At 40.5% G+C, this 26,287-nt stretch overlaps 1 protein-coding gene across 12 annotated transcripts in view; it reads left to right on the top strand.

The window, feature by feature from the left end:
• The window catches only part of PCDH15 (protocadherin related 15), a 721,430-nt gene that overhangs the window by 545,360 nt on the left and 149,783 nt on the right, over nucleotides 1-26,287 (top strand). For all 12 annotated transcript variants that reach the window (XM_035329710.1, XM_035329721.1, XM_035329709.1 and 9 more), the window contains 4 exons: nucleotides 7,584-7,777; nucleotides 13,269-13,401; nucleotides 18,530-18,609; nucleotides 24,095-24,188. In XM_035329710.1, coding sequence (XP_035185601.1) covers nucleotides 7,584-7,777; nucleotides 13,269-13,401; nucleotides 18,530-18,609; nucleotides 24,095-24,188 — 501 coding nt within the window. The remainder of the gene's footprint in view (nucleotides 1-7,583; nucleotides 7,778-13,268; nucleotides 13,402-18,529; nucleotides 18,610-24,094; nucleotides 24,189-26,287) is intronic.

Below are 26,287 nucleotides of genomic sequence, written 5' to 3'. Positions count from 1 at the left end.
TGAATTTGTAAAATAATGGACATAAAAGGTGTCAGTTCTGAATACTTCCATAATACCAGCAATCGTGATTTCATTCTGCTGGGGCATTTGGGAAGCTGAATGCCTTGTTGTTGTGCCCAGACATTAGGCACAGAGTCTTTCATTCAAGGAAATGGAAGTATAACATAATCTCATAATCATTTACACATAAGCACTGGCTTTCAGACTGTATTTTCGGGATGATCGCGAAAGTATTTCCTTTATGAAGCATGTCATCTTTCAACATTGTTAATTTATACTATAGCAGTGTAATTGCTCTCATGTAGTTGCCACTTTGATTTTGTTATCCTAAGTGTAATATGAAATTAAAATTTATTTTTGTTTGCTGAGTGGAGTTGCATGGAAAAGTACAAAACAAACAAGTTTGGTACTTGCTTGTTGTCCCATTTTGCGGGAAATAGTTTTGATTTTACTCCTAGAAAAAGAAAAAAAAATAGATTCTGTATTTCCTGTCTGGTACACTCTTTTTTTTTTTCTTTTTTTTTTTAAATGTTCCTTAGGCTCTGCTTGAAAATAACCACAAGTAACAGAGGAAAAAATTCATTATGAGTAAAATTCAGTGTTGTTGTTGTTGGCTTTTTAAACCATTTTTAATGCGTTGTCAGAGCAAGGAATTTTCTTTCTTTCCCTTATTGCCTTTAGTGGAAGTGAGGAACAGAATCAGAGAGGTTCTGTGTCACTGAGTTGTACCAGTTTCATCTGGGAGCATGGTGGTAGCGTGGGTAATTTTCCTTTTGCGTTCCAGTTACAAGGCTTAGGTGCAGGTTTTGTGTTTGTCAATAGTTGGAGTGTGTCCCAGCAGAGGAGCTTGTCCCCTCGTACGAGTGACCTCTGTCCATTTCCTGAGATTAGTTGTGGAGCAGAGCATGAAATCCGTGCTCCTTGACGTGTTGACAGTAGCATTTGGGAAGTTTTAAAGTCAGTTCTCTGCTCTGAATACTTGCAAAACTGTTAAAATCCTTGGTTGAGGAGAATGTCTTAGTTAAGTTCCTGTATGTTCTATACATTTCAGCTTGAGAATTTCTTACCTGATTTTTTTTCCCTCTGCTTTTATAGGTACTTTATTGTGCTCCCTATTGTGAGAAGCACAATAGCTGTTTGAGAAATCTGTCATTTAAAACAGTTAAATGTGTGGTAAATAATTGTTATCACTAGAAAGATTGATTAATATTAAACCTATTGAAATACTTAATTCTAGCCTTGTGTACTGTTACAGTTTTTCTATCCTGTTTTCCATTTTTCTTTAAGAGCTTTGTGCTCCTGGTGATTCAGACATTTAAGCCAGTTACTTATTGATAAGTGGCGTATGCAGCCATAATGCAATAACATAAGTCATTTCAATTCACTCTGTTAGGGATTTTCTTTAGGCATGTCTCATTTCTGTATACAGCATAAACTATGGAGGGCAAGAAAATGAGAGAGTTGAGAAGGGACAGAATACAGCAAGAAGAATAGGCTACCTAGATCTTTGCATAAACTTGCCTGAGGGTGGGAGACTTCCCTGGCCTATGAAAACTACATAGGATATTTTGTACGTACTGTAAACAACATAAAAAATCCTGAACTGCCCTTGAGAAGTATATGCTGGTTTTCCCTGATTTAAATTTATGGAACCAGAAAAACCAATTTTAATTTTTCTGTATCTTAATTTCTATCTGTTGCAGAGGTATGTTCCACATTCATAGGGCTTTCAGGGGTACTCTCACAAGAACACTCAAATAACTATAACTGGAAATGGATAACACTCTCTGCAGTGGATTAGTACATTACCAGTTCACCTTGTGAGAGTCAAAACAATTCTAATACCACCTATGTACAGTAATTTAGAGGAAGTGCCCCAGGTGTTGGTTAAACAGGGCACTTAACTTCACACATCTCAGCATAAATGTCCATTGTGCTGAAGGTCAAAAGTGAAAGCAAAAAGATAAAACATGGCAAAGCTGCAGGCAGTAAATTTTCTGTCACTTATCTTTTGCTCACAGCAGAATTAGTCTTGAACAGTAACAATAGTTGCAGTTATACGTGGGGACAAGTTTTATTTAGAGCTATTACATAAATAGCTCCTCTGGGACTGTTTTGCTCTTACCTTAAATGTGACTTCACAGTGCTAGATCATTTTCTCTCTTTTAAATAGTTGTTTTTCATTCCATGCACGTATGCAAATGTGACTCAAGCCATCCTTGCATACAGACACATACTAAATTATGTATTAGAGATGTGTTTGGGTATTTGCAGCTTGGCAGAAGCTCATAGTTTTCAGCTCTTAAACATGCATCTTGCTGTTAACCCCCAGAACAATTTAGAGATCTTTATACAAGTTGTCTCTGAATCACAATTAAGTTTTTATTTATGTGGTTATTTGCAACCTTTTGCCTTCAGTCCATCAGCGTATTAATTTTGAGCTACAAAAGTAAACGTTATTTACAGAAAGAGAAAATAAAACTGGGTTATGTTTGCATTTCTTGGTAAATGCACTGATAAACTGGAGTATAAGTGTAATGACAGAATCACAGACTATCCCAAGTTGGCAGGGACCCACAAGGATCCAGTTCAGGTCCTGGTGCCACACAGGACCACCCCAAACCCAACCCCAATGTCTGAGAGCATTGTCAAAGTGCTTCTTGAGCTCTGACAGGCTCGGTGCTGTGCCCAGTCCCTGGGCAGCCTGTCCCAGTGCCTGACCACCTCTGGGTGCAGAACCTTTGCCTAACCCCCAGCCTGACCCTCCCCTGTCCCAGCTCCCTGCCGTTCCCTCGGGTCCTGTCACTGTCCCCAGAGAGCAGAGCTCAGTGCCTGCCCCTCCACCCCCCGTGAGGGAGCTGCAGGCCGCCATGAGGCCTCCCCTCATCTCCTCTGCTCTGGGCTGAGCAGACCAAGGGCCCTCAGCTGCTCCTCACACACCTTGCCCTCTGGACCCTTTGCCATCCTCACAGCCTGCTCTGGAGGCTCTCTAATGGCTTTATGCCCCTCTGGTACTGCGGCACCCAACCCGCACGCAGTGCTCGAGGTGAGGCTGTAGCAGGCCGAGCAGAGCGGGACGATCCCTTCCCTCAGCCAGCCAGCAGCGCCGGGCATGAGGCACCCCGGACACGGTCGGCCCTGTGGGCTGCCGGGGCGCTGGTGGATCGTGCCTGAGTAATGCATAGAGATTTAATGAAATTTCCAAAGAAATAATGTTGAAAAAGAACTTTGACCTTGTCTGTGTTAGTGTTATATTTTGTTTGCCCAAGTTGACATACATCTGCACATCCCATTTGCCCACGACACAGCAGCTCATTACTGCTTTTCCTAGTTAAACTAATGGCTGAGTTGTAGTCCTAAGCCCAAGAAAAATGAGGACTGTATGTAGCTACCATCTAAGTTCTGGTAGCCCAGCATTTTTCATTGTTGTGCTGCTCCAGATTGCATCTGTACTTTTTCTTTGCCACCTTTTTACAACATCTATGCGTACAAATGTGACTCTGGAGCCTTGCACTTGCTTGACTGGAACAGTTATTTCCAGGACAGCTGTTGGGAGGCGAAGTGGCACGATGCACAGTTTCTGCAGGATTCACTTGAGGTCAGCACAGGTCAGATTAACCTTGCTGAACATGTAATTCATGAAAAACGTAGGGTCGCTGGAAAGGTTGGTAGTCACTCTGTCTGTTCAGGGCAAGTTCACTGAAAATGTTACTGCAGAAAGGTTGCAGGTCAGCAGTTGAAGTCCATTTTCCTCCATGTGTAAAGTAAGTTTGAACAGAGTTCATGCTGTGACCGGGAATGTGTCTTGATAAGCTTTAGGGGTGATAATAGCAGTCACTACGTATCTGCTCTTCCATCCAAGAATATCACTTCTTGCTGCAGTAGAATATGCACCCATTTGGCAAAACTTTCAGTGCGTGACATGTTAATGTAATGACACTGATGCTGCTGGATGCAAAAAGTTTCCTAGGAAAGTAAAATCACGTTTTGTACTTTTTTTCACATATATTTTAGATGTGTTTCTAAAATCTTGTTAACTATGAAGCTGTATCGGTCTTGGACAGCTGGAGATGAATTTATAGAATTATATATTATGGCAGCTGTAAAACTTTAATCTATTTTTATTCATGTTTTTGCCCCTAAAACGTTATTCAAATCACTTATCTTTTCAAGCACTCAGTATTTGTAAGTTTAATTAACCTTATTAATTTATGTATTTGTGTAGTCTATTAATTTCCCTTTTCATGTCGTCACAGTAGAAACTGGCCATGTTCCAAATCCTGTGATTAAAGCTTAGGACCTGTATTTTGGATAAAGCCTTTATTTGTCTTTTTGTGCGTGTTACTCTTGAAGTGGAGAAGGTTATTACAACACTTCTTAACTATGCCACTTAGTTTGAAAGCTACTTTTTACAAGGTTAATGAATGCATGCAGATATGTATAGAAACTCTAGAACGAGTGATTAAGGAAAACAGTTTAAAGAGGGGGTTTAGGTTCTAAACCATGAGGGCACAGAAAGTGTGTTTTATATGCTCAGCTTTGGTGTGCTGATTCGGTCTGACCATTGTAAGTCAGCGTTTTTATATGTCAAGGCATCGTATGGATGGAATGTATAGCACATGACAAAAGTGCAGTCTTCATAGGATTTCTTCTTCAGAATTTCAAAAGAAAATAGAAAAGAAGAGATGTTCTGCAAAGATGCCATGTGGATATTAATTCTGAGAGGACTATCTTTCATTATTTTTGAAATATTTCAACTATTTATATTGTGTTCAAAGTATTATGGCATGCCTCAATGATTTAAGATGTGCTAGTTCTGGTGCAATGATGATAGTCAGATTGTTGGAAGGAAGCATCCTTGACAAAGAAATCAAATAAAATCAGCTTAAAGTTAAATATTTCTGTTCCTTGGAATTTAGCTTGGGAGCACTGTGCTGTGTGTGACAGAGGTACAACAGTGATTGCTTCAGCAGAAAAGGAACTTAACATAGTTTTCAGTTGATGAATACTGTGTACAACCTGTTCCAGGTTAGAAATGGCTGGTCCTCTATATAGTAACTCAGTCCCCAACAGCAGTAATAGTTTGCACTGCTAATAAAGAAGGTGAACCCTACTTTTGCTCATACACCTAAATCACTTGTCCTTCAGCATACCCATTAATCCTTTCAAGCTATTTTGGGCTTAGTTCTTGGTTTTGAGCAAGTTTTTGACTTTGCATATTAAATTTTATGTCACTGAGCATATCTGAATAGAGAATCAAAATTATTCTGTAAAACTGTTAGATCCCTGATGTTTTCCACATTCTCCCTGTGGTGTTTAGTGTTATTTGCAGGTGTTATTAACCTGAATGTTAGAGCTTTGGGTTTAATTCTTTGTTTCCCTGCTTACTTTAGCTGCAGAGTTTAGTTCCTGCTCTGAGTTCTTCGCTATCTTGGGCAAAGGTGCTTTGAAATTTGTAGATAGTGCTCTGAAAGGCTGCGACCTGCTGAAGCTTGAGTGTGATGCTATATTGATTAATAGATTACATTATATCCTAACGCGGCAGAGACTTGAATGAGCTTCTCTACCTGTCTGCACTCCTGTCAACTTTGGGAGTGCCACAAGGATGAGAAAAGGGTGTCTGACAGACAGACATTTAGCCTGCTGTGTGGCTGCCCCTGGCTGAGTTAATGTCTGTTGATCCTGCCATTAGCTTCATGGTCATCGCTAAAGTTTCATGTCATCGTGTGTTACCCTTAAATCCTGGACCTGCAGTCCTTGTGCAAGTCTGCCCATCGGCATGAGCATTCATGTCAAGAAAGCCAATGCAGACAGGCCAGCAGAGACCTTTCAAGAAGCTGCATGCCTGGTTTTTTTCATTTTCTCTTCAGGAGCCTCTCTTCAGGGCATCATTTATGAGGCTGAGATTTCTTACTGTTTTGTGCCCTGCTGCCATACCTGCTGGTGCCTCTCGCCATTTCGCACCTCGAGCTGCCTGGCTGCAGCTGGGAGCAGCAGGAGCCTGCTGGGCCGTCATTCCCTGTCATTTGCACTCGCTGCAGTTGGTAGCTGGGCCAGCTGGGTGCACGGGCAGGGCTGCCACCACCTGCTGTGGCCTCCTTCAGGGTCCAAGAACCGGTGGTGTGGCTTTATGTCATCCTCTGCGCTTTCCAGGGTAATGAAGAGCTACCTGGGAAACCAGCGTGTCTGTCAACAAGCTGACACCTATGGGAAGCAGATGCTCACCTTAGAAAGTCCAGAGGTTCTGGCATAGTTTGGAGTTAAGTTTGGAGATTCAACCCTAAATTGAACAGAAAGCTGGTGCTCCCTTTTGTTTTCTGAAGACACTAATTAAGTTGCAATGTTAAGCTGTGTAATAAGACTCAACTGAAGGGCAATGTGTGCAGTTTGCTGCGTGATTGTCGTACATAGAATAAATTGTATTTACTCCTTAGGAAAGGAAGAGGAGAGGAGGTGAAAGGGCTAAGCTTAGAGACGGGGCTGTCAACTGGCATGACTGAGGTGTGGATGCATATTTCTGACTACATTAGGGCAGAGGTCTAATTTGAAATCTGATTGCTAGATATATTTGCTTTGTGGCGTGGTAGTAAGAGTTGTTGGTACTTGACACTTGTCTAGAAGCAAACAGATAGGATTACGGAGATATTTTTTTCTGACTGTGTGTGTGTGTAAATGTTTTTCACGTTGCATGCTATGGAAGTGGGATAAACCTGTTGGATTTCCCAAGGGCAAGATACAAACCTCCTCATTCCACTGGTAATAAATGCATGTTCATCTTTATAATTTGTGTCTAAAACATTGGGCCTTAGGATTTTCTCATCCTAAGAGTCAAAATTATATAATTCTATAGCAGAAATGCTTCATGTGAGAGTAAGTAAAGGCCCAGTAGAAAGATGGTGTCGAGGCAGCAAAGTGGAAGTATATGCTAAATTGCATTTGTCACCCAGCTCTGAGGTAGCCCCTGATAAGCAGAACCTTTCAGATTGGTGGTGCCCTGGGAGACGGGCCTTGGTTGGGTCCATATGGAACAAATGCCATTTCCCTTCTGCTTGGCTCCCTCTGTGGTGCGAGCACCCAGGAGTAACGTGAACATCCTCCAGTTCCACCCAGTGGGGGCTCGTAATGCCAGACCTGGATATTAGACTTCCTGGCAGTAACAGGGCTGCCACCTTGAAGAGTGTAGAGAGGAATGGGAAGTTTCAGTAATAAAATGCAATCCTCTTGTTAGATTTTCAACACAGTAAGTAACCCCTCCCCCCCCCCTTTTTAAGAAGTGTTATAAATTCCACTCTACAGAAAGTAAACTTGGTCGCAATTAGTTTTCTTAATTCATATCTTATATTAACTTTCTTGCAGTCTGAGGTAGGCAGTTTTTCTGTGCTCCATGATGTTCTTCCACCTATTATCCTTCACTTAAACTATATCCTTCTTGTACTGTAATTAGAAATCACAGCATATGTTACAGGTGTTCAAGTTTTCTCTCATCTTTGCTTCTTCTACCCCTAACAAGTTGCCTTATTAAAAACAAAAACTAAAATACAACACTGAATCGTGCGTGCTGACATTCTGGTTTTGAATTGCAGCTCACTGCTGTAGATGCGGACGAGGGACCCAATGGACAGATAGTGTATGAAATTTTGGCTGGGGATCAGGGAGACTTCATCATCAATGACCGAACAGGCCTTATCACCATTGCTCCAGGAGTTGTACTGTCAGTGGGGCGATCCTATGCTCTCACTGTCAAAGCATCTGATAGTGCTCCTCCTGCGCAGAGAAGGTAATTCATCTTATAATGAAACTAATTTTTAATCAGTGCTTAGCAGTGCGTAATTAGTGTGAGCACACCCTTATGTCTGTAACTTGGAACTGGAATAAGATTCAATGTGTTCTATTTGGTGTCTAAGGGTCTCATTTTGGACAAGTGTCATATTAGAAATCAGTTTAATGCTTTCATTTTTTGTTCCTTACTTGTATTCTTCATGCAGTACACAGGTTTCATTATTTCATTTGCTTGCAAAGTTTTTTTTTGTTTTGTTTTGTTTTTAATAAAGTTCAAATGTTATGCTGTAGTTGTGCATGCGCATTTGTTGTAAGAAATGGAAGTGAAGGGATGTAAGGAAGAAAGAAATGAGATGCGATGCAGAAAGAAGTATCAGGAACAGTCTGGTTGCTGAGCTGGAGACCTGTCCAGGCATAGAGTGTACAAGGGCACCCAGTCATAGTGTGCTGTGGACGTTCCTGGCAAGCTGTGCCTGTGGTGAGTGGTACTCCTGCTGAGACCTTAATTCTAACTGGCAGAATTATTTCTGTTCTCCACCAGCAGCTAGATGAAAGCCGTCTGCAGGCTTACTGTGGGCACAATAGGATGCTCTCATGTTCAAAAGCCAAAGGTATCAAGTCTTGCTTACCTGCTTCTTTTGAGTTTGTGTTCTGCAGGTGGCAATAGTGCACAGGTGGTGTCATTTCACGAGGCTGCAGGGAGGTGCATAAAAGTGGCTCTGGTTCTCTGTCTGGTGTCGTGTATCGATAATGTGTAAACCTTGTTGCCCAAAGAGGGTGATAGAGAGGAATTGTAGTCTCCAGCATTTTAATCTCCCACAGACTTTTCTCCTCCTCAAATGAGGGATGTAAAAAGGAAAGCAAACATGAAAGTTCACTTTTGTGTATCGTTTTTCTTCAGGATCTGTTGCTTCTGTCAATATTATTCAAGAAAGCAGCTCATTCTGTTCTGCAGATACTTTACAATTATGTTTCCAATCACTGAAGTTTCCTGACTGTTAGACTGTTCATAACACTAACATCTGGCAACATGGTTTTCTGACTGAATTTTTCTCTTTCTCTCTGTTGCTTGCTTCCTTGGTATGCCATCTCTTAGTACCCTAAGACAGTGGGCTGTTAGCAGTGATGAAGAGAAGATTGTGGATGATTATGCAGTTGTGGTTGTGTGGTACTAACAGTATTAAAGTGGCAGACCAAAGTCAATAATGCTGCTTCAGAAGGCAGCAGCATGCCCAGATAGCAGTCGTAGCTGCTGCTATAATACAATGCTGATTGCTATCAGCTCCCTTTTTGTTGTGGATTTTTTTTAATGTCCTAAAATACATACTTCTGATGATATATGTTGTGAGGCTGTGCTTCATCCTCTTAAAATGTCTTTAATGTAATGATCTTCAAAAGTGGAAAACCTCTCATTTATTACTGCTTCTGCTTGTCTCTCTTTTTAGGGAATTACAGCACACAATTTGTTCCATAGCTTTTAGAGGGTGTTCCACAGACCACTCCACCCAAGCAGCACTCCTATAGCTGCCATGCACAGCCCCAGGGCTGCTCAGGTGTTTGCAGGACCCAGAGCTGTTTCCTCTGTATCTGTGAAGGTTAAAAAATCATGGGGGAGATTTCCCAAGTGTGAAGGTGGCATGAAAGAAGAAACTATGCAGATAACTATTGTTTGGTAAGGTACATTTGGATAAAAAGATTTGGCTTCCTTCCTGCTGTTGTTTTTCTGTAGGGCTGGAAAACCAGACGTGAGCTGGAGGGCTCGAGGCAGCTTCCTCTGATTTTACACAAAGAAGAGCCAGGAAGAGCTTGTGAGCTCAGAGGTCTTTAAAGCTGTCCTTTTGCATCTCTTAAATTTTAGTTCTTTCCTTCTGGCTGTGATGTGCTTAGAATCTCGCAGTTGGGGTTGCAGGAAATTGTTGGAGCTTCATCTGCAAAGCCATCACGTTGTGTTAGGTGCCCTGCTGCTGCGCGGTGGAGGCGGTGACCGGCAACTGTGACATCTAGGAACGGGCTAGGTCTAGGCACCTTTTATGTTTCTGCCAGCAGGAACATGGGTGCCCTGTAAAATAAATAAATAAATAAAATGAGGATTTTGATTTAATTTCAAATATAAAACTTTTTTTATTTTTCCCCCAAATCTGCATTTTGCTGCAGGACGTTCCAGGCTAACTCTAGTCATTTCAACTATCCCTTTGCTTCTGTACAAAGCAAAGCCAAACAGTGAAAGCTGGCTCAAGAGCAGTAGTTCTGTGGCTTCTGTGAGCACGGATTTAAATTGAAATGAATTTTGTGTAGCTCTTGCTACACATTAAATTCTTGGCAGGTAACTGTGCATAAAACAAGGTATTATGTGGCGTATTACTAAAATTTCCATCTATAGCAGGTGTCACTAATTCAATCTGAAGTATATTTAAGTACACTTAAGTACTGTAAACATATTCAAAGTATAAAAGTTTAAAGATGCAGTTTAGCTTTTTGAAACTAAAGTTATAGTCATTACTGGTACCTATTGTTGAGAAAGCAGGAAAAGCATTTGTGAAATCAAACAACTTTTGTCCAGACCTTAGCCTTTTCACCATCTTCCTCAAAATCTTTGGAATTCAGTGGAATCTTCAGTTCGTGATAACAGTGATCTGCGAGATCGAGTACAATCTAGAACTATTTGATCATGAGATTATTGAAATGTCCAGTGGAAAAGGGCAATTTCTCTTTGCCTTGCATAGGCAGAGATGGTGTGGCCAAAGATCAGTTGCTCCACATATACAGATATACTCATTATACAGTATATAATGCAAGTGTATGTAGAAAGCATGCAGAAGCTAAAGCAGATTCAGTGACACAATCTCAGTGACTTTGTTGGCTGTGCTTTCTTTATGTTACCATTTAGCTGGAGTAGCATAAAAGCTGTATTGTGCGTCTGTGTGAGCATTTTTCACTTCTGAGCTCAGTTCTGTTTTCAGCGTGTTCCCCTGTTCTAGCAGTGTTAAAACATCCACTGCCGTTGTTGGAAAGCTCAGCGCTGTCTCCTTTCCTTTCCCATAACAATTTTGTGAACTGCCTAAAAGGGCTTCATGTAACACAGAAAAGGAATGGGTAACGTTGCAGAGCACTAATCAAAAATTGTTTGAAAATGAAAAAAAAAAAAAAAAGCCATTTAATACTGTAGTGCTTTTTGTTTGCAGTCTGCTAGAATTTTACTTTTGTGATTTTATCTTAAAGATTTGAAGAAAAATTGTTTACTGTTGTGAACAGAAAGCATTTTTTACAGAGCCTGATAGACAATGAATCATCTTGGGCATTATTGCAATGTAGCAGGATTAGGAAAAAATGTTAAAGAACAACATTTTTTTATTGTATATTCAGTGGTGGAAGAAAAATGCACACTAAAACTCAACTATTTGGATGTGTATATCAAACACAGTCGAGAGCTGTCTCAGGAAAATACATAGTCTGAGTTCTCCAGTGATATTTTGTCTGCTTGTTTATTGTGTCTGTTTTCGATCATTTGGTGATGGTATTATTTTATTTCAACGATTTAAGTTGGAATTCAGAAATATTAGTGGGATGTGATGGAGTATTTTAAAACAGACAAGAAGACAGGAAATTTTAGAAAGTGACTGTTTATTAGGAAGTAATGTACACTGAGTAGTCTGCTGTCCATCTTGCCCTGGATATGCTGGGTTTGTTTATATCCCATGAGACAGATGTCTGCAAATTCAGCTTCTTAAATCCTGCATGGGATGGTGGATGGTAAAGCTCTGTTACTGCCTAATGCATTTCAGTAGAAGTCACGTACTTGTTTAAAGTGTAATTAAATCAAATAAGGACCTGGCTGTCATGTCCAAAGCAGTGAGATTTCTCATCCCCTGCACTTGTAGAAGGACCTGAATCTGCCACGTGCTCCAGAGTGACTTGGCTGTTACTGGGCTGTGTCTGCTGCATCACTGTCCCTGAGAAGCTTGGGGTTGTGCCCAACTAACAGAAGGCAGGGTTTTTGGGCACCGGCAAGAGTTTGCTTAGGGCATCGTGACATGGTTGGTGGTGACACAGTTTGAGCTTGAAGGCTCATCAGAGTGCAGCTCGTCTCTATAGTTAAAGATGCGAGTGCCAGGTTGACCTTCTCCCTCCGCCAGATGCCCACCCAGATGTGCTATCACTCCTGTTCCTCAACAGTGCGGCTTGAGCACCTGGGGGCTGGACGTGGACGTGGCAGTGCACCCAGAGGAGCAGCCTGCGGCTCTGCTGTGCGAACAGGCGGCAGCGAAGCGCTGCTTGGTGCTCGCTCGAAGCTGGTGCTGAGCCGTGGAATGAGTTCATTCCCTGTACAGCTGCCTGCCGAGGGCATGCACAGGACCCAGGCTATGCCTCTGGACGTGCCCCTGGGGCCCGCTGCGGCGCAGTCACCCACAGAGGCATTTGTGGTTCGTTATCAGAGCCCTTGAGCTTGCTGCATGTTCACCTGGTGTTCCCCCCTCCCCCCCCCACCTGCCACCCCCCCGAAAATTAGGAACACCTTCATTTGTCCTGAATGGTTTCTTTCTGAAGCCCTAGGGCTGCAGGATTTACCCGTTCTGTCTAATGGCTTATGCAGAGTAAGTCGCACCTGCAGCATAGCACTTGCTCTCCTGGGGGAGTACCTTAGGAAGTGGAGCGGTGGTAACATTCAGCAGAGAAGGCAGATGGGATTACTGAGCAAGGATGCAAGAGAAAGTTCTCTTTAGGGCAAACACCAAATCTTCCTCTCAACTTCTGGGGGATTTCTGGCTTCCTTTCTAAATTCAGAGCAGTTGAATATCAAGTGTGTCTACAGAATGGTTTCACGGGGTCTGCAGTGGGTGTAAGCACTCCCAGAAGAGCTTTCAACGTGCTTGCTGTGTTACGTTTGGGTCAGTGGCTCGGAGCAGTCAGAGTTTTTGCCAGGTCTCCGAGGTGGCTTTTGAAGTGTTGCTGTGGCTCACCCTCCTGAGGTGAACTTGGGTTTGTCCGTGTGAACCACCGTACTGGTGCGGCCTTTTAGAGCTGCGTACATCAGTCTTCTCCCAGCGTTACGTTCAGCAATGTTTTCAGTTCCCCCTCTTCCAAAGAAAGGTGGCAAACTGTACAGCAGCGGGGATGCTCCAGGGGTGGATGCTGTGCGTAGCAGGAGGAGCTACCACCACAGAGTGCCTCGCCCTCTTCTAGAGGACACAGTGTCACCAGAGGATTATGAGGCTTCTTTTTACGTGGTGTGGGCTCTGCAGTATTTTATAGTTCTGTTTTTAAAATAACACTTGGGCTTCTTTTTAAAGACATTATTTAGCTTTTCTTCAGTTAATATTGCAGCTTGGTTTACTTTTGATGTGGAATGGAAAGTACATCCTGAAGCTTTTAAAGGCACAAAGGGAGATTATTAGTCTTACAGAGCACACGGTGAATAAAACAGACTCGGTTGGTTGCCTTCTGGTTGTTGATTTATTGATTTTGACTTCCATTTTTTTGCCTCATTTCAGGAGCTCTATTACTACTGTTTACATCGAGGTCCTCCCACCCAACAACCAGAGCCCTCCCCGCTTTCCCCAGCTGATGTACAGCCTTGAAGTCAGTGAGGCCATGAGAATTGGAGCAGTTTTGTTAAACCTGCAGGTACGATACTTCCCTGTAAGCCTTTACCACCTTCCTTCTGTTTGTGTCCAGGCCACGCAGAATCCAGTCCTTGCATATTGCGGGCAGAACAGTTTCTAGGAAGTATGTTTATTTGTAATAAATAACCCCTTTACATGCAGCATGAAGGAAAATTATTTGGATTTCTGAAAGTTCTTTGTGTAGGATGTACTAAAAGGTGCTATGGGCTGCATATGGGAGTGAGGTATAGGAAAGGATTTCATGAATAGCTTAAAACTTAAAAAGCCTATATTTTTCTCATGTTAAAATCTCTCTATATAAGTTTGCCAGAAAATCAGAGGAACTTAGGGACCTCTGCACTTCATTCCCATTGAATTTCAGAAAGATTTTTGGCACTCAGACTTCTTCAGCCTGGCATTTTTGCGGAGCTCACTCCCCTTGGTGCATGTAACAACTGCTGTTCTAGGCTAACAGAAAGCTGATTTCATTGCCTGGTTCTGCAGAGGTCCCTGAACTGAATGACCACCCAAAATAGCTCTGCAGGTGGAAGCAGTGAAAACACACTAATACAGTACTGTTTATAAGTCCTGCTGGAGTAACATGCTTTGCAGACCCATGCTGTTTCTCCACGTGGCACTGCATAGTTAATATATCAGCTTTCTCCTCACTTATTTGCTGTTCCCTAAGTTTTTGCTGCTTTGTGTTCTGTCAATTTGTCTTGAAAGCCAGCTGTGCAAAATAGGTAGATAAATTACAATTCTTTCAATGTGTTTTGGGGGATCAAGAAGTTCATATTATTATGAAATAATTACAGCCTCAAGTCTAAAGCAATAAACTCAGTACAGCATGCTCTCCTGAGCATGGCTTTCTCTGTCTTTCCTGTGAACACTGCAGCATTATTCAGACTTCATATAAAGCTGCTCAAAGGAAGACTGGAGATACCTGTGCTAACAGAAGCCATACAGAGCAGTAGCCTTTATCTGCTTTAAGGTAATGTAAGACTGATGAGCATTAGGTCAGCTCGCATCAGCTGAGGAGTGTGGCTCTGTGTGTTTTGCACATTCATTAAGTACATGGAAAACAAATGATTGAAGCCAAAGGGTTTGAAATAAATAGACCTTGAGTCACTGATGCAGGTCAGCTTGCTGAAAAGCTGTTGGAAGATTAAGATTATTATGGATGGTTAAGCTGATACCGTCACCTGCACTGAGGGATGATGGCTCATTTAGCTCAGTGCTGAAAATTAACTGCTGACACATCTTTAACGCCTGCAGTGAGTTCAGAAGTGAAGATCCGTGCTGCTCAGGAGCCTTCCTCACTGGTGAGGAGGTGCTTGATTTTGAAAACACTGCAGAAAAATGGGAGTCAGGAACACGCTGATAAACAGAAATGCTTGTGTTTATGTGACAGGTACTAGAATATATACCCAAACGTAGACAAGCTATTATGCAGGTTTTAGTGTTTCAGGATTTTTTGTGATTTAAATGTGGTTAGAAAGCAAACTGCATTGTTGGAATAAACGTTCCACTAAAATCATAACATTTTTCCCTAGATAGTGTTTTCCTTTTCAAGTGATCCATTTTAAAGTATGTAAGTAAGAGGGCCAAGCCGGGTATGCAAACTGGTATTGCCAGCTTCTCTGCCCCCTGCCAGGGTGCTGGGGAGTGTTTTGGTGATAGAGCAGTGGCTGTTCACTTGCTACATGCCCAAAATGCCCAGAAAAGACCAATTACCGTGTTTGGGAAAGAGTGAAATACAGCAGTTAAAGCAGTTCTATGAGCTTTGAAAACACACAGAAAATGTTGTCTTCTAATTATCATGACTGCAGTGTAGATTTATCTTAAATTATCGATGTGGTATGAATGACTTGAGTTCAGTTACACAATTCTTGTTTACATAAAGTATTCAATTGTTAGATGACAAATATGTGTGGCTTTCTCTCTTCGAGACTGGTGAAAGACTGTTTCTCTTGTAGAGCTGATGGTCCTGGATGGGAAACATAGACGTGATGGCTTTATAGAGCTAGTTCAGCTTCCTCATTCTGCATTAATATGCCTGTCTGTATTAAAGGACTTTTACTGTGTAGAGTATATTTCTGTCTTTCTCCTTAATTCCCTGTGTAAAACTGTCCAGGACATTTTAAACATTCATAAAGTGAGTATTTAAGGTTATGGAATCCTGTGCTGTCTTTTCCAGGCAAAGTTATCTATCAGTCATCTTGTGTGTTTGTGGAGTTCGAACAGTAGTTTAAGCTAGTGCCTCAAAATATGGAATATTACCGACTCCCACACATTTTACAGATATTGTCACATAAATTTTACTTTCATGAGTAGTCTTACTGATATACTGGGTGTCTTGGACTTAAAGTATGTTTTGTTTGGTGTGCTAGGGTCAACAAATTTTGTTTTTATTAGCATCTTTTAGCACTATTTTCGTAGTGTTTGCATACAGCATGAGGATTACAAAAGCAGGGAGATATCAAGTAAGTTACATAAATATTCCCGAGCTAGTAGATCCAAAGAGCTACAAACATCAGTGTCAATAACAATGTGAATGCTGATGTTTTAGATTTGTGTGTTAGGCTTTAAAGTATGTGTTTAAAAAGAAAAAAAAAAATTATCCTTTTCTGCTAAATGTTTTTAATGCTGATAATGCTGATTTCTTATCCTGTTATTTATTTTATAATGTACGCAGTTGGTTGTGATTGGTGCTTTAATTAACAGCATTTGAGATTAAATAATGCAGTATTAACGCAGTGTGGTAATTTGTAAATAAACCTCAGAGTTTATTGCATGCCTGGGAGGCATTTATTGCTTTGTGCTTTGCCAGCCATTATTTGCATAAAATATGCAAATCTAATTTTTTTCTGGGCGTCCACAAACCAAAAATAGAACAGTTATTGTGGCCTAGGGATGGTGCAAGGAAGTGACGTGAAATCTTTGTGTGCTGTATATGAAGTCAATGTATGCAATTGATCTGAAAATGTAGGTATAGGTTGCTTTTTTTTTTTCTGATTTGTGGGTTTTTAATCTTTTTGTTATGTACATAACAACTTGCTGTAATTTGCTTTATAGCAAAAAAAGATTGATCGGTATTGGAACAAGTGTGCATGCCTTTACAGAGCTCCATACATACTAAATGCTACCTGGTGCCATCTGACCTTAGTTTTATGATCAGGTTAATTCTAGCTTAATCCCATCTTCCATGTAGAAACCATGTTTACTGAACTTGCTGGCGAAAGCACCGCATAAAGCAGCATGAAATGCCTCACTATGGCTCAGATGCATTATTACACCCACAGCTTTTACCCTATTTACAAGGCCTGTTGTCCTGCTGTAGAAGAAAGTTAGATTGCTTTGACATATTTTGTTCTTGAGAAATTAGCTTTCTGTTATCCATCTCCATATTGTCATCTCAGGTACCTGCAAATAATTTGATTATTTGTGGTTTTCTGGGAATTGAGTTCTACCTGTCTAGCATGTGATTTCCTGGCTCTTTCCTCTGTGAAAGATGTACTTCGTGTTTGCCCTTCAGCACGTGTGTCCTCTGCGAGTTCTCAAAAAAAAAAAAAGGAAAAAAAAAAAAGGAAAAAAATAAGCTGCTAATGGTTTTGCGATTACTTCAGCCCATGTTTTTATACACTAGGATGAATTTCATCAGCCTGTAATTTCAGCAGATGATTTGAAGAAGCTCTGTTCATCTAGATACTCTCTGCCTTGTTCTTCCCCTATTCTAATTTAAGGTTTTACCCCTGTGTTGCCACAGCTTTGTTACCTGCTTGATTGCAGCTGAAATGCAGTGTTAGTGTTTTGACCTGCTTTTATTCTGCGGCAGGGTTCCCTGCTCCTCAGATTTCCTCTAACTTAAACATTTCTTACTATCCTTTGCATTCTTTTCTTTTCCTTTTACAGTTTTTCGTCAAAGTTTCTGTCACTGTCCCCATATTGTTTGTTTGTGTTTTCTTTACCCTTCATCTAATTTAGCCAGCGGTTTCTGTATGCTTCTATTTGCTTGACACAAGTTGGTATTTTACTAGATTCACTGTCCTGCCTGTGCACTGGCAGTTCATGCTTCTTTCTTCATGTTGGGGTGGGAGGTTGGGTCAGGACTGATTTTTATTTTCAGATGGTGAGCCCAAAGATACGGAGTCCTTGACTGTGGTTTTTACAACAAATGCCTACAGAAAATTAGACAAGAAGGTGGATGGTTGTTGAGAGATTAAAAACACAAAAATGCTTCTTCTCCTTACCTTTTTCATTTTGACTTGTCTCCTATCTGCCCTTCTTTGAACTTGTTTGACCTTCTTGCAATTCTCATAGCAGTACTTCTATGTAATGTTTTTTTTCCTGCAATAACGTGCTTAATCATTTGGGATTTTGAATGGTGAATGTCTGAAACGGTGAGAGAGTTTAGTAAACAGTGTTTGCTCTGACAATCACCGGATAGTCTTTTGGGGAAAAAGGTGTATGTAAACATGACAAAAATTATAACCATTACATGGCATATTTATGGCCATTTTTGGAAATAGATTAGCTGAAGCTTATCTTCAGAAGTAGTTTACTCAACTTCTGCAAAGCTATTTTGCCATCTAGTAGATGGAATATAACAGCTTTGATGCTGCTAATAGCTCTTTTCTAAGTTCTCATCCTAATTTCCATCCGCCCAAAAGCAAATTATGGTGGAGGGTGAATATTGATAGGACTACCCTGCTTAGCGGAGCATCAGTGAAAAGGCTTGGGATTGGATTCTGGTAAGCTAACAGAAAGAAGAAACTGGATAAGAAATGAGAAAAAGAAAATGACAAGATCAGTCTCATCAGCCTGTTTTGTCACAAAAATAAAAAGTAACAGAATAAAGCCTCAGTTTTATAATGCATTGCTGTGTGTTCGTGTGTAGTAGTGATTTGAAAGTCTGTATTTAGGATACTGTCATTTCTCTGTAGGGTAAGAATTTGATGTGCTACAGATTTATCTTAAGTAGCTCATCTGTAATTATCCATGATGTCTTGGAAATAGAGAGATTAGCTTCTTTCCTGTAGATAACTTTAATGGAAGCTCAGGGGTTAATTTTGCAGGTTAGAGATTGAAAGGAAGAGTAAAAACTTTCTAACTGACTTCTTTTTATCCTCCTTTTTTTTTTTTTCTTAAAGGCTTTTGATAGAGAGGGTGACCCTATAAGATACCTCATTCAGAATGGAGATCCTCAACAAGTTTTTAATCTCTCTCAAAGGTAAGTAGAAAACCCTTAGAAAATAGACTTGTAACTTTTCAATCACGTGAGTATGTGGGCTGAGAGCAAAAGAAAAGACTTGTAATCAGACGTATTCGGCTTTTCCTTAGCTCTCTGACATTAATGAGAGCTCTGTGAATGCTACTGCACTCTATAATTTTTCACAGGGGGCTATTTATTTATTTTAAATACTTTAATAGGTAAAGCCCACAGAGGTGGAAATATTCTATTTAAAAGCGAGCAGGGATTAATTAAAAACCTTTCTACTTGGCAGCTCTTGACTAATGATGGGGACAATTTTTGCTTTTGATTCCGGCCTTCAAGCACTTTAGTCTGTAGCGGAAAGTCTTTTGATCATTGTTTTAAAACCTCTTTTCCTTAAATTGAATACCAACTTAGAGTTAGGAAGAGAGGGCATGTTAGTGAACTAAAAGCACCATGCAGGTCTGTCTGTCTCCTACCTCCTTCTTTATTTTACCCGAGCAGCTGCTATCTACGCTCCAGAGAATCTTTTTTATTTACAGGAAGAAGGGAGGCTGGTGATGGCCCGTGATAGATGATGGGACAAAACTAACCTGGGACTTGCTTGCTTATGGTATAATTACAAAAACTGTCCTAATTTGGTGTGAGGGAGAGATTGTTCAGGTCCGTATATTCTGAGTAAGCTCTAAGTTACTCACTGCTGCATCTCCTGTATGTGGAGAATCAAATCACTTGTGAAACAATGTGAAAAAAGCCTTGAAGACACCAAGAGATGCTGATGCCTTTAGCCACGGATATTGATAGGCCCTCTAATAATAAAGACTTGTCAGACAAGAAAATGAACATCTTTGAGAGAAGGCTGTTTCACCAAGGTGGTAAGCGCAGGAAATGATGTTGGGCTGCTGGTTTTATTTATTGCTTAGGGCTGGAGTTTTCAGTGCAGGCCAGGGAAAGGTGTACCTTGTTCATCTGCACAGAGGGAGTGCTCTGGCACGGCGCGGCTCTGTAGCACTAGCTGTGTTTCCGCACTAGCAATGCCCTGGTCATCCTCTGCTTAACACAGAGAAACTTGACTGGTCTAATGCTGTGACCTTCAGAAGTGGGTTGAAGAGGAGTGCACCTGGCTGCATGAGAGATGCTCCAAGGGGTGGTTGCTCAGTGAGCAGCTGTTGTGTATAGTTTGTGCTTACCACAGCACTGTTTGCTTCGCACCATCAAAATGCTGATAGTTCTCTGTAGCAGTGTGACCTAAAAACACACGTTCTGGCCATCTTTGGGTGGCCTGCCAAGCCTGTTGCTTTAAGGGTACTCCAGATATCAGGCTCTACTCAGCTCCTGTGTTGTCCAGCTTTGGGTGTAAGCAGTGTGGAGATAGCCAGAAGCCAAGATGCTGAAGGTGGCATGTGAATTCACAGCTGTGAATTCAGTCTGAGAGCAGTAAGAAGACACCAATGCACTCTCTGAAGGCTACAGACATGGCACATCTCTGTTTGTCCATGGGCAGTGTTGCAGATGTCAGATAGTTAACGTGATTCCTGCAGGAATTCCTGCAGGAATTTATTTTACATAAAATGTGATGCATTTTTAGATACTTCAAGGCCAAAGCAGAAACCATGAACATAACTCTATCTCCTCTTCTTTTTTCTCATCTGGATTATTTTTTTCTGTCATTAACATTTCACATAATTGCTGTATATTTCCCTAACTGGCAGCATGGCTAGTGAATGTTGACAGGTTTGCATCTATTTACTAGATCTCTTTTATCTAGAACTCAGTTGGAGGAATGTGAGATGGCTTAGTTCTTTTTTTCTTTGGTAGTGCGACCTTAGTACAATCTGTTGTAATTTGGTGCCTTATCTTCCACACCAGAGAAAATAGTAATATAAAGCTGGGATATTAAATGAATGCAAGTCATCCAAATCTTTGATCACCACACAGGAGTTTGTATGAATTATATAAATTGACCTTAGTTATAGGTGTGTTAGTAAAGCAGTATTTGTTGTCAATATTTTATTCTTGGTTCACCTTTGATTTTTTTGTAAATTATTATTTTATTAGTGATTCATGTTTTATACACTGTTATTTTCCTAAAAGTTTCTTCTGTTCATTTTTTATGACAATGTTTTTGATGAAATGCTGAAATGTGATAGGTTTATTATGGTAGCTAATGTATTTGCGTAACACCTGGAAATAAGAGGATTGTTAAAACACAGAGATAGGTGTAGCATTAATAATACATTCGATGTTCCTATGGCCCATGAAGGAAGTCAACAATTCCCTTAGTAGCGCCACCACTACTTCAATTTCTGCTATTTATAAATGATGAAAAGTTTAGGTTAAAAGTTAAATGGTATTTAGTGATATAACAATAATTAATTGAGCCCAGCTGAGTATTCCCTAGCAGAAAACAGTACACGAGACTGTAGAAACAAGATGAGATGTGTGGTGTTATTAATTTGTCACAGAGAAATTACAGGATAGATTGCTGGAAGTCCCATCAGTTTGTTACACTCATTACCTTATGGGTAGGAGGAGCACTCTGTGAATGCAAAGCTAAGAATTTACTGTTACTCTAATTAAAGTCTTCGTAGTCTAATCAAGCAATTACTAGTAGCCCAATTATTATGATGCTAAGGCAAGCAGCTAAGATTGCGTATATACATATGTATAAATATGTACATATATAAATATGAAATATATTAAAAGTAATTTAAACCATATATAGTCAGATATATAATACACATGTATAATGTACATTATATATGTTTGATGATTTATAACTACATAAATACATATGTTCCTATAATTAATAATTAATATAAAAACATACATAAATGCATATGCAGACTTTTTCTAGAATCCGTCCATTTCTCTGGTGTTACATGTACCCTGCCACTGCCCCTCTGGGTCCTCAGGGCAATAGTTTCCTTCTGGAGCAAGGCCTGTGCTGAGTGTTCAGCATCTGAAGGCCTGCCCTGGGAGGGAGGAGGATGGATGATCCTGATGGTTTCTTCCTCCTTACTCTAGGATTCATTTTGGGGTAATTTTTACGTTTGTTAACATGCTTTATACTACACTTCTTTTTTTCCTCCCATCTGTTAGGAAGTCTGGCTTACATCTGAACTTAGCATATGAGGTGTGTTTTACGTATTTGGATACTTGATTATTGTTCTCTTTGTCCTTTTTTTTTATTTATTTTTTTTTATTGTGACCCTGCACTGATTTTGTGCAGCTCCTGAGGCTGTTCATCAGTAGCTGGCCACAGGTGAGCTGTTTGTAGCCCAGGGCTGCTCATGTTGTCCGGCGCCTGCGCTTGTACTGCTCCAGGGGCCGTGCCTGTACCACCCCCTAGGTAGTTCCATCTTCGTAAAATAGGCGTTTCACCACACAGCTGTAGAAAATGAAGCAAAAGCTAACAACATCGGTAGCAGTTCCCCCTTTGTTAGTTAATTGCTGTTTAAAGCAAAAACCAACCTCAGGCGGGCCAAGGCAAGGGCATGCAAAGAAGCATGGCAGGTCCTGAGGCCTCTGCTGCTGCTTGGCACAATGTGCTTGGCTTGGGACAGGCAGTGGCAGCTTCATATGTACTAGGTTACAAGGTTACACACAGTATTCATGTTTCCTGTTGGCTTCTGCCAACCTCCAGAAAATAATTTAGGTACAATTAAGTTGGATTTTTTCTTTTTGAGGAAGCTACATAACATTTTAATTGTATAGCAATGAGTGGGATCCAGTGTAGCATCCCCTGAATTTTCTTTTGTTTGATTCCTGGACGTGGATAGTGTTTTACCTGCCAACGTGTTAACCCTGGGGACTGGTTCTGCTCCCACTGACTGTTTACCCTGGTCCTGCGGTATTTATTTGGAGAAAAAAAAATGCTTGCAATAGCAGCTTGTCTGTAAGTGCTGGTATCTGTCTTTGCTGAAAACAACGTTGGAAAAAGTTGGTATGGAACCAGTTTGAAGTCTTCTCTGAGAGTAAGAAGTCACAGAAGAAACTATGCAAAAAATTATGATCTAAAATAGAAAAAAAAAAAAAACAGCATAGGTTATCTTCATCTTTTTTATTCACAGGTTATAGGTTATCTTCATCTTTTCTGTTTGGTTTGGGTTTGGCTTTATTTTGTTGGTTTAATAAAACTTTTTTTTTTTTGAGTAAGTATCTGCTTAGGTTGTTAGGTTCTGAACATTACCCAAACTCAACCAGTAAAACTTGCACTTAAGGCCAACAAATGCTTGTGTCTGGTACACACATCAATAATGAGAAAAGTCACTGCGTACCAACATCCCAGCCCCTGTGGTTTGGCACAGCAAAACCACACATTACACTGTTCTGCAAGTGTGTTGTGCTGCCCACAACATGTTTGCTGGAGTTCCATGGGAGAAGCTACTTATCCCTGCAACACAAGGACAAATACCATCCTGGATCCGTGTGTGTTGGTACATATTTTTCAAACAGACTCTGAATTGGGTGGCAACAGAGATGTCAGTTCACCCAGTTGGCAATGTTCTGGTGAGGCCCAAAGCCAGGCAATGACAAGCACTGAGCACTGGTCACAGAAGGATCAGTTGTGCCAGTTAAGTTGAGCTGGGGCTAACTTGCAGGCCTGTCAACTCAGCAATACATTTCTAATGTCCCCCAGCATCATTATGTGTCCACAACACAACAAGCTTGTCCATGTCTTGCTACAGCACACCTCCAGGTGGCTTTCAGACTTCTACAAGAGGAAATCAGATAATCCTAGAGATGACATCCAAGTTGTTTTATTTGTCTGAATTTGCAGGAATTTGCAACACTAACAAAACAGTACTTTAATTCTTTCTGTTTATTTTATTCTTTGTGCACATGGCTTCCAAATAGCTTTTCATTCACTTTCTCTTCTTATATGAACATCAGTTGTCACAATATCATGGTTATTCTCTACAACATTAATGTCTATGTTAATTGTTTATTATTATTATTATGGAACATAGTGTATCTGTGCCTGTACTGAGAGGCCACTAGCTCATTGTAGCACTTTTACTGCAGTAATGCAACGTGCAAGTAAGGAGTATTTCCCTGTAGAACTCTAAGGAGGTTCATACTGAAGCCCATCCACGTCGTATTCCCAAAGTTTAGTGTTGTAATCCTGTCAGGGCTATCAGGACTCCTCTGTGATTAATAGACTACTTGTGATTCTCTCTTCTCATTTATTATAGCACAGCAGCTTTCTAACAAATGAGAGTCCTGTGTAGGACTATCTTTTGTATAATCCTGTGTAGCACAAAGTTGTTATTTTAATCCTGAATTATACGTGCACTGAAGTGGAAAGTATTAGAAATTGGCTCATCATTTTTATTAGTTTGTGCCTATAGAAAACATGCTTTCAGTAATAATAAAGCCTAAAAGCTTATTAACTTGCTGGAAGGGAAATATTCGTGTAATGCAAAGTAGTGGAACAAAAGTGCTCATAGAAATTTTAAACCTGTTGTGATAACATTTCGTGTTTTTGTTTTATCACTAGTTCTGGACTGCTAGCCTTAGGAAAGCCCTTGGACAGAGAAAGCACTGATCGCTATATTCTGATTGTTACAGCCTCGGATGGCAGACCAGATGGGGTGAGTTTCCTCTGAAAGTTTAAGAAAATGGGCTGTTACAATGTGTAGCCAGGTACTTTGGAATGGTCCAATTGTATGTCTTTTATATGGATCTTGAGCAAATATATATCTAATCTGCATCAATTTTCCTTTTTCTAAGAGGGTTTGTGTAGCAAACTGCTGTGTATTGCTGTGTCCGTTGGTCCTGAAAGAAAATGATTTGGCTGCTACTTCTGCATTTTTGTTAGTCTGCAACAAGAACCACTGCAGTCAAAGTTTAGCGTTATTCAGCTATGTGCATCCCCTTACTGTTTCTTCTACTTGCTATTAAATATCCAGTCTTCCTTCCTACCCTTTCTGAAGATGAGTTATGTGGGCAGCTATTGTGTAGATTTGTACTTTATCTGCATTGGCCGTTTTTTCAGAATTTACAAATGAAAGCACTGCCCAGCTTCAGATTTTTTAAGCTTTCTGGAAAATCTGGAAAAATGGCTGTGTTAATTCTCTTTAAAAACAAACAAAAATACCACAGAACTTCTTCATTTTGAAGTTCACCTACTGTCTTCTATTTTTGCATTGATCATGCGCTTCGTGACCCGCCACAGTCAAATGAATACACAGTTGCTCGCAGTTGTCTAGCACAATAAAATTGTGATTTTCAATTTCCATATTGTGAATTTCAATTTCCATATCAAAAACAAACAAACAGGGATTTTTAAAAGTATTTCTTTATCAAGCAGAGGCAATGGAATCGCATTTTCTAAAAGCCTGCAGCAGTCCCAACAGAGAGAATGTACTGTAGTTAGGGTGTGCAAGATAAATGGGAGTGCACCCATTCTGCTCTGGACTCATGCCATGGAATAATAGCATAAATGCAGAAGTTTCTAATTATCTGACCTTAAAATTACTATTTGTAAGGACAGATGTGAAATAAGAGATCCACATTATCTGGGCTATTTCAGAAGCCAGTGTTCAGCTTTAAGAACGGCAGTTTAAGGACATACCATGAAAGCTTTGTGTTTTGGACCCTTACTCATCCAGTCTTTACTGCTGCAGAAGGAAAATATTGTGTATGATTTCTCTGGTATGTTCTTTGTCCTCATTTTAGCTTCTTCAGCAAGAAGGCACTTGCCTTCTTGCTCAATATTTATTCAGTTTTTTTTCCTCTAAGTATTTGTAAATTTTTAGACCCTTTACATACTCCCATGGCGCTATGGAATAACTGCAACAGAATCTGCCCTTTTTCCATTAAAAATCTGGCTACAGCTCTCTTCAGTAATACATCTTAATATTTCTATTTTTATTACCCCCGAACTATTCTCCATTCTTCATAGCTGTGAGATCACTTGCTTTCAACTCAAACTTCCAGTTGTGAAATCTGAGTATTTAAATAAAAGATCTGCTTTTGGTTTTGCACTGTGTTACACTGCTGAAATACTGTCATAGAAAGGCTACTGAAAATATTTTCCTTCTCCTTTCATCTAGAGATTAATTACCTCTGTCTTGGAACTTAACTGGACATGTGACCTGTCTTAACGCTCAGAAAAGAACAGCTGATATTTTTAATAGAACTGCAGTTAATCATGGCTCGCTGCTTAACATAAAATACGTGTATGTAAGGCGAGATACAGCTTTTGAGCCTCAACCGTGTAAAAACGTCCAGAAATATATATATATATATTTTGATAATGACAGGCCAAGGGGGAATGGTTTTAAGCTGAAAGAGGAGAGATTTAGATTAGAGGTCAGGAGGAAATTCTTCACTCAGGGAGGTGGGGCACTGAACAGGCTGCCCAGAGAAGCTGTGGAGGTCCCATCCCTGGAAGTGTTCAGGACCAGGCTGGATGAGGCCCTGGAAAACCTGAACTAGTAGGTGGTTTCCCTTCCTATAGCTGGGGGCTGGAACCAGATGGTCTTTGAGGTCCCTTCCAACCCAAACCATTACAAGATCATGTAAAATGAACTAGAAGGCTTTATTACTGTTCTCTCTGAACTGTGCTGATGCGGGGTGAGCTACCTGTTGCAGCAAAGTCATTGCTACTTAAGTCTGTGAAGAAAGTGAATAGTGGCCATGGCGTTCAAGGAACGAACTCTTCTTTTATTCTTCATGCATCATCTAA

This window comes from Oxyura jamaicensis, chromosome 6 (assembly GCF_011077185.1).
Source record: "Oxyura jamaicensis isolate SHBP4307 breed ruddy duck chromosome 6, BPBGC_Ojam_1.0, whole genome shotgun sequence".
Classification (NCBI taxonomy): domain Eukaryota; kingdom Metazoa; phylum Chordata; class Aves; order Anseriformes; family Anatidae; genus Oxyura; species Oxyura jamaicensis.
The sequence above is the reverse complement of the archived record's forward strand: the minus strand, read 5'-3'. Positions and strand labels throughout refer to the sequence as shown.